This window comes from Gordionus sp. m RMFG-2023, chromosome 5 (assembly GCF_954871325.1).
Source record: "Gordionus sp. m RMFG-2023 chromosome 5, tfGorSpeb1-WG-v2, whole genome shotgun sequence".
Taxonomy (NCBI): Eukaryota; Metazoa; Nematomorpha; class Gordioida; order Chordodea; family Parachordodidae; genus Gordionus; species Gordionus sp. m RMFG-2023.
The window spans coordinates 13,849,586-13,858,460 of NC_088779.1; the positions used below are offsets into that span (position 1 = coordinate 13,849,586).

Here is an 8,875-nt window from a genome sequence, read left to right on the forward strand (position 1 = left end):
ATACAGCTCAGTATTTATAATATATTGAATGACTATATAAGGCTTGGCTAAGGCTAAAAAAGTCATAAATAGTGTTGTTACAGGAAGCGTTATGTTCTTAATTCTCCCATTTAGAAAATGAAACAAAAATCCACTTTAACCGTTATTTGTTTGTGTAACTCAATGTTATTATTAAATTAGCACTAGCGATAGCTTGAAAGTAGCATAGTAGAGGGCTACTTTCAATTGTTAAAATATTAATTCTAAAATCATATTTTTTATTTAATTTAATCTTGAAATTTAAAAATCTGCATTATAAATCTTTTAAAATTAAAATGGATTGATATTTAAGATAATTTTGGCACAGATAATATAGACAAAGTAATTCCCCAGAATATGATGATAATATGGAATTTCCTTTTCTGGAGCAAAATATTTTAATTTCGATAAAAAAATTAACACAGGGTATAAATTTCATAGTACGATATGCTGGAAGGTTTTAATAAAATAAGCATTTAAAAGTAATATATCAAACAAATTTAATATCAATGTACAGACCAATCCTTAAAAATTTAAATCAAAGCTGTATTTATAATAGTTTTTAAGCTAGATGAGTTAATGTGAAATTGATTTTCTGGCCCAATTCAAACATGGTATGTTTCAACTGGCCATAAGATATTATTCAGGAATTACATTATAAATGAAAAATTACAATAAATATTAACATTTCATAAATTATTTTCTAGATGTTAAACATGCTAATTTCTCAATAGATAAAAATTTTAAAGTGGTAACATGGCCTGTTGACAAACATATCACTTATCCCTTACATAATTTTTATTCTATTAATATTATATAGAACCCTAGCCAGATCAAAAACGCCGCCTACTATGGATGATTTTGCAGAAATAAATAACACTATTGAAAATTAGACACATTTTTTTAATCTAAAAATGCAAAACGTTATCAAAAATAAATGCTCAAATGAATATTTTTCTTATATAAAAATGATACATTAAATTTAATACTGCATTGTGTGCTAGTGTTAAACGATAATTTAGTCATAGCTAATACTTTCTGATCATCACTCTAGATTGGGGGGATGGCAGTATGAAAATTCTATTATTATTGGGATGCAATAAAAAAGTAAATAAATTATATCTATTTGGAATATTAGTAATATTTTTTATTTGTGATAGGTAAAAAATATTTAAAAAAATTCAAAAGTAGAGCACTTAGGAAAATGCTATTGGTAGCCATAGTACCATACTTTTAACACTGGTTTAACGTTTATTTGTTACTTTAAACACATTTTTATGCTTCTTTTAAAGAAATTAGGACTCTTACTTACCAGCAAAGAACTTAGCATTACTATTGGTCTTTAATTGGACTGCAAAATTTTACGCAAAGTCATACACTCTCTTTTACATCCATATAGATAGCCTAGATCACCACCCTAGTCGCTTTTCAAAATGTAGTTGCATAGGTACTATGCCATCAATTCGATCATTAGTTGAACATTGAGACCCACAAAAAATATTCCTCCCATGCAGGAATTTCTGGTCTCAGCCCTGACACCCGATGGGATGACCCTAGTCCCCTAGAACCAATGTATAGCTTTTACTTGGAATTATAATAGTGTAAATTGTTTTACCTGACCCCTATTAACTCCATCATGAGAGCAGAAAGCATATATACCAATACATACACCTAAATAATCTATTGTATGTTCCAATAGTTTCAAACAACTTTGGTTAATTTGGACCTCAAGCCCTAAAATTATTCAAAACAAAAGCAAAGGTTACATTTAATCACAGGTGATGCAAAAGAGGGTTTCTATTTGTGACAATGAATAATGATATAAATTTTTGGATCAAACTGTATAACTTATACAGTCATTATGCCAGAATAAGAAATTTAAAAAAACAGCACACAAAAATTATTTTATTTCAAAAATTAGTCCTTTTATAAATGCTAATGATAAATTTAGTTATTATAATAAAATATAATTATTTTCCATAATTCTTTATAACACTTTCGATTTTCATTTATTCTTATTTTTAATTATGTGATGAAGAGCTTTTTGTATGTTGCCAAATCCTGTACAGGATCTGTGAAATAGTTATTTGAAAAAGGTATGATTTAACTTACTATAAAAAAGTAGGCATGTCATTCAGATAATGGAGAGTATTTTTTGTCAATATCTTAGAGGGGTATAAGTTTAAGAGCCTCTGAACTAAGTTTCTATACTAGCTGCGATATACATTATGCAATTACAATTCATATATAGTAATAGCGAATTATTTTCACTTTATAATTAAATCATCATTATTTAGATAATAAAAAGTGTAAAAAAATATATTATTTATTCAATTCTATTGTCATTCCCACCAAAAGTTGACAGAAAAGCTAGATGTTAGAGATTTAACAAAATGCCAATATTTAGGTGGGATGTATAAAACATCCCCAGATTTGAGTAAGGTTTCTTTATATGGAACATCAATAAAATTAGGATATTTATCTATATCTGGATTTTCTACATCAACTGGGCTTGTGTTATCACTCAATAGATCCTTTTTTGAAAAATGATATAATTTTTCTGATGTAGATGGGTGATATAAACGTACATACTTGACACCAAATACTTGACATAATAAATTAGGTTTAGGATCAAAGTGGAGAGGAGATACAGTGCCAGCTGGACCAAACCAGCAATTTATTTCAACGTCTTCCTCAATGTTAGCCTCTGGCATATTTCTTTCAACATTGTTATTTATATTAAATTTGGAAGATGATAAATTTTTATTATTATGAAATTTTTCTTTGTTTTTTTTAAAGGCAATCAACTCATTTGATAAAGTACACATACAATAAATTGGAATGTCAATGTCCTCTTTTAATTCTGGTATCTGTTCAAATAAAAGATGTTGTGCCAAATAACCTTTTGGATTGTTATCATCGAGTATATAATCTTTTATAAAATCTGAAAAGAGCATTAATTTTTGAGTCCATTGTTCATCAGTATATTTTGAACCTATTTCAATTGGGACAGTTCGTGGCCCACAGACATTTAACAAATATTCTAAGTTCCATTTCATTGCTCTATTTGATTTGGAATCATATTGAAAGCATGGCCAATCAATGATCGATTTTATAATGACCAAAGGCTCTTCCCCAATTAACATCTGATGAAATTGGGAAATGGAAGGGCAATTTAATATTGGGACCTGATAATTAATGCAATAATTTAAATGTTGTTGTTCATTAATAATTAGATCTTGTAAGTTATTTCCTATAACTGTTGAAATATAATCTGGATCCTTAGTTATATATTTACTGAGTGATGAAGCAAGCTTGTTATATATATTTTCCCCATTATAAAATATATTTGTTAACCCCATCAAAAGTGAATAATCACATAATTTTAATAATTTTAGCAATAATTGTCTAAATTTTTTCTTGTCATTATCAAAATCAATAGGATATTCTTTTAAAAAATTAATCACAACATTTAATTTAAAAATATCAAGCAAGGAATTAGTGCATGCAATATAGATTAGTTGGATCATTAAAATAAATTTCAGGAGATTTATAAATGAATATATATATCTCCAATGTACTCCAATGTTACTCCATAGTCCAGTATTTAATTTTTCCCATATAAAATCAGAGATATAATCAATAATATTATATATATCTTCAATAACTATGATAAGAGATATTGTAAAAAGTGAATAGGGTTTTGTTTTATTATTCTTCCTATTACTTTGATTTGATTGCTCATTTTCAATTATAGGTAAAATTATTGTAACTTTATTTGATGCTCTATATATTAGATTATACATTTCAGAGCCTATATTAATTTCATCTAAATAATTTCTGATAAATTTAAAATTCTTGGGTATAAAGGGTGTTATTTGAGTTAAAAATAGGTTATGAATTGATTTAATATTGTATATGGTATTCATTATTAAAAAAAATTATGGTTGAAAAGTTGTATCTTCACTTCTTAAAATACAATACTTTGTTGTTTCAGTAGGAAAGACTTTATTTATTTCAGTCATTAGTGTATCTTTAAACTTCTACACAAATAATTTTTTAAAATAATATAGAATAATTAAAAGGAAACTTTCAGAGATTCCACTCTATTTTTGGCTTCTTCATTTTTAAATAAACATTTATCCATATAATCTTTTATATAAATCTCAGGAGTTAGACCTTTATCAACATATCTAAATAAAATATAAAGCCATATAATTTATAATAACTACTCAATTAAATCCAATGGTATTTGAATATCATAAATAATCGCTTTAGATTTTTGAAGATCTTGCAAACTTTTAATGATTGAATTCCTTTTTATAAATAATATAAGATTATAACATTAATACATTTACAATTGGTGATTAAGATTATTTTGACTTTGAGGTTGAAAATCGCAGACCATAATTTCCAATAATCGTATATGTTCTATCAATTCTTCGAGTTGATGCTCCATATTTTCTATTTTATTTATTTCCATTTCAAATAAAAAAAATGAAAAAAACCAATCATTTGATATATTTCCATCAAATCAAAAGTCATTCGCGTTATGATGATTTTAAAAGATAGATTGACATTTCCTTTTAAAATTATTTTACTTGCAAAAATTAATAAAATGTTTCAAATGTGGAGGATTATTGAGAGAGAAAAAATGAAAGAAGGTAGTGTACCGAACATAAAGGAAACGGAGTAGCAAAATATAGAATGTTTTATGCCGAAAAGGGGGACATGTGGCAAAAGACTGGGGAATTTGTGACTATGTTATGGATGGCAAAGAATATATAATAACAGTCACGGCCGAGCGAATAGGTGGCTTTCTTAGGAGGAAATAAGTAAGAGGAGATGTGTAAATATGCTACAAGGGAGGTGGTACATGATACTTGTTCTAGAGTGATGATAATTTAAATGAGAGAACGATTCCCATGTTGTTTGATACGGGAGCAGCTATTTCGGTAATTGGTTAGGATAGTATCAGAGTATTTCGCTAGGGGAATACTAGATAATGAGGGATTAAGAATAAGAAAATTTGATAGGACCCTGACTACTATGGGTAAGATAGAAATTATTGAAGAAGCAACATTGGATGAGAGGGTTCAGGTATTAGAATTATGGATTATCAATTGAAGTATAGAAGCTGTGTTCGGGTTGATCAGGGTCACTCGAATTGATTCATAGTATAGTTTATAGAGAAAATTTTCATAGTGGGGCATATTTGCACCAATAACTAAGTGTGGAATATGCAGTTATGGCGTTTAAAAGAGAGTATATGTTGCCGTAAGACCTTGTTGAATGGTGGAGAAAGGGGGAATAATTCTAAGAGCGAAATTGACGAAAATAATTATAAGAGAGAAATAGGGGGGAATAATGAAGTAATTCTCAGCTCGAATTAGGGGAAAATAATTATGGGAACGAACATCAAAGGATCGTAATAAGGGGAAATAATTATAGGGGAAAAATAGGTAAAAATTACCAGAGGAAAGTTGGACTTGTTAAAGAATATCATGATATCAAGAGAAGAGAGGAGAAAAGAAAGAGGGAAGGGACGTTTGAGAGACACAGAACAGTAAAAGGGAGTTGTCACTTAATGAAAAACTGACCAAAGTGCAAGAGAGAGTTCGGAGATTGGTATAAAATAATCACGATTCAACGAAGATTTTTGGGGTGCCTCAGAGATTATGAAATGGATATTAAATTAAAGGATGGTTGACAAATACCATTTGAAAGAAGAAAATAAGTAGAAATACAATTAGATCAAAGGGTACAGAATAGCATCGTATGTCCTGTTGAATATATGGGCGACTTAACTGGTGCCTGTGAAGAAAGCCAGTGGCGGCTCCGTCTATTCGCAGATTTCCGGGTCACGTTATATCCATGGGGTCATATCAGTTGCCACGAATTAAGGAAATTTTGGCCAATTTAGAAGTATTTATTTTTAAAAAGTTGATTTCTTGAATGCATATTTGCAGCTTGATAATTCGGAGGTAAAGAAGTTATTAACGATTACTACGCGTAAGTTATTGTTTGCATCTGTAGATCGCCATTTGGACTTACGCATCAGCTCCTATTATTCAGCGAACAATGGTGGTCGTTTTTCAAGGAATGGAGGGGGGTTTTCTAATATATGGACGATGCACTGGTAATGGGAAGAACTCTAGAACAGCATGAACAGAGATTGGGGGAAGTATTTGGGAGAATCAAAGAAAAAGGATTACGTACTAGTGCGGAGAAATGTGTGTTGGGGGTGATGGAGGTGATATATCTTGGGATCAAAATTACAAAAGAGTTGAGGTTGACACTTAATAATAAAGCAGAAAAGTCTTTTTGGAAATGGTCAACTATTATCATTGGTTTGTGGAGGGACTTACCTAAATAGCAGCGCTAAAATATAAATTGCTGAATTGGAAAAGAACCTATTTTGGTTTAATTTAATAATAAATTGTAGGTGTTATTGGCTGAGAACGCTTGTAATGAAGGTCTAGGAGGAGCCTTGTTGCATTATATTGATAAATTAAAGAGACAGGTATTATATTTTTCAAGATTATTTAGAGCAGCAGAGACCAGGTATTCTATGACTAAGCAAGAAGCGTAAGCTGTCATTTTTGAATTAACATCGAAAATATCTCGTTGGAAGCAGGTTTGTTATTTATATGGATAATAAACCGCTCATCTATTCAAAAAGGACATAGTATTAATGCTATCGCCCGGCAACAAAGATGATAATTGCTAGTGGGCAATTTTCATGTACAAGTGAAATATCGACGAGGAAGAGAAAATTATTTACCCGACATTTTATCATGCGGAGCTGGAGAAGATTTCGAGGGAAATGAACATGAAGAATGGGACTAAGAAAACAAGCATGTACTGATCAGAACGATGACTGGAATATCAATAAATTAAAAGGGCAACTTTAAAAGATAGAGAATTGAGGCAAATTAAAGCGTGCATAAAGGGATGGAAAGCATGGCAGGATGGGGATAAAACGTTCAAATATATAGAAAATGAGTTGGAAATAATAATGAATGTCTAGTGAGGGGAAGTCGGAGGAGCATGTGCTAGATGTAATTCCTGGGCTTCGATGCCTCGAAAAGACAAAGAAAGTGTGGGCCGAAAGCAACTCAGCCGTGGGAGACTTCTTTGGTTTGACAAGTTATATAGTAGTGGATGTTTATTCAAAGTAGGTGGAGTATGTGGAGGTAGGAAACACAACTTAAGTGGTGATAAAAACATTGAAAAATCTATGGGTTAGATACGGAGTGGCTATTACAATCATATCGGACGGAGGTGAATCTTTTTTAGTAGACAGTTCAAGGTTTTCTATTGGGAAACCGGAGCTAAACACATTTGTTGCCACCATATCACCCGAGTTCGAAGGGTCAGGCGGAGCGGATGGTAGCCGTGGTCAGAAACTGGTTGAGAGAATCTAAAGATGGAGGCGGAGAAATGTGGGCGGTATTTCCGTATTACAACAACAGTAAAAAGGTAGAAGAGGAATAGCCCGCGGAGAAACCACCCATGAATATTAGAGATGTAGAAATCTATTTGGAATTTCTGATTGGCTCTTACGAAGAAGGTGAATGTGTTTATTTTCCTATGGCAAAAGAAGGTATTTTCGATTTTAAAATTTTTGCTTTTGCTCTTTCAAAATCGAGAGGTTTTCTGCTATCTTCATTATTAGATTGTTGTATAGTCGCGTGTCCAGTGGTATTAATTTTAACATATTCTACTGTTTTACCAATTTTCAAATTTAAATCTCTTAGGATTATAATATTGTATCTTGATGGCAGAGAGTCTATCATATTTGTCATTGTGTTTATAAACCCCAATCTATCGTTTTTAATAAAATTTTATGGTAATTAATAACTTACTAGTAGAAAGACCGTCAAAAATAACTGTGAATGAGATTTTTATTCATTTTTTTACGATAGACGTCATGCCAGATCCAAGCTCAAAAGATTAGAAAGCATATAATTATTAAAAAGTTTATCCAGCCCAGTTCAACCCTTAATAATTTGTTAAAGATATTCCCATGTCAGGTGCAAGCTAATATAAATTTTGAGGTTCCAAGCCCAGTCGTATCCAATATAATTTTAAAAATTTTTTCCCACCTCGGAGATAGTTAAATTTTTAATTGATTTCATCACATGAAGGGGAATTATCAGATTTACCAATTAGTCTAATATGGAAAAAAAAACGTAAATTCCGTATTAAGGAAAACTGGGAAGGCCTGGGCAACCGCTTATTAGAGAATCATGACAAATAAAATTAAAATAAACGACTCTTATACTTTTTTTGTAATATGATCAATTAAAATTATATCTAAAAAATATATTGTTTATTATATAGGGTTATTGTTTTTCAGATAAATTTAATGTATGTCTTGCATTTCTGATATTATTTGTCAAAGAATTTGATAAGGGATATATATTTTTTTATGTTAAGTAAAAATAAAAAATGCTGTCTATTTAAATTACAAAAATGCCATTAAACACTAATGAAACTTATATGCAAATTATTTATATATTTTTTAAGATATTTTTTTATTGACATATAAATTTAGGATAATTTTTTTAAAAAATAATGAGGATTATTTATTATGTATTTGATAAAATTAAGAGCAAATCCTTGTTGACATTTTAATTTTTGATGAAAAAAGCGACAAAATAAATCTGGGCGTTCCCTGGAGAGGAAATAATTAATGTATGATTTTATATCATTTAGGGTTGTAGATGAAAGTGATGACGGATTTACAAAGCAGTGTACAAAACACATTACGTCCTGATAAAGATGATATGCCTATGCCTTGGGATACCGGTAAAAGAAGAAAGAAAAACGATATATCTGTCAATGCCAGCAT

At 30.1% G+C, this 8,875-nt stretch overlaps 2 protein-coding genes across 2 annotated transcripts; both read right to left on the bottom strand.

Moving 5' to 3' along the window:
* Positions 1 to 1,947: 1,947 nt before the first annotated feature.
* Positions 1,948 to 3,824, bottom strand: LOC135929472 (bifunctional peptidase and arginyl-hydroxylase JMJD5-like). Its single transcript, XM_065466075.1, has one exon. It carries the CDS (start codon positions 3,822 to 3,824, stop codon positions 2,361 to 2,363), a length of 1,464 nt encoding a protein of 487 aa, XP_065322147.1. The 3' UTR covers positions 1,948 to 2,360.
* A 99-nt stretch (positions 3,825 to 3,923) lies between these two features.
* Positions 3,924 to 4,666, bottom strand: LOC135929473 (mediator of RNA polymerase II transcription subunit 10-like). Its single transcript, XM_065466076.1, has 5 exons — positions 4,527 to 4,666; positions 4,377 to 4,482; positions 4,251 to 4,334; positions 4,109 to 4,211; positions 3,924 to 4,061 (listed from the first exon to the last, which is right to left on the bottom strand). Exons 1-5 carry the CDS (start codon positions 4,561 to 4,563, stop codon positions 3,960 to 3,962), a joined length of 432 nt encoding a protein of 143 aa, XP_065322148.1. The 5' UTR covers positions 4,564 to 4,666; the 3' UTR covers positions 3,924 to 3,959.
* Positions 4,667 to 8,875: the final 4,209 nt, after the last annotated feature.

Bases quoted from the DNA above. Each gene is read 5' to 3' on its own strand.
- LOC135929472 (XM_065466075.1), bottom strand. From the start codon at position 3,824: ATGTATAATCTAATATATAGAGCATCAAATAAAGTTACAATAATTTTA.
- LOC135929473 (XM_065466076.1), bottom strand. From the start codon at position 4,563: ATGACTTTTGATTTGATGGAAATATATCAAATGATTG. The intron at 4,335-4,376 runs GTAAATGTATTA...ATTTATAAAAAG, and splicing joins AATAATCTTAATCACCAATT to GAATTCAATCATTAAAAGTT. The intron at 4,062-4,108 runs GTTTCCTTTTAA...TTATTTGTGTAG, and splicing joins ATAGAGTGGAATCTCTGAAA to AAGTTTAAAGATACACTAAT.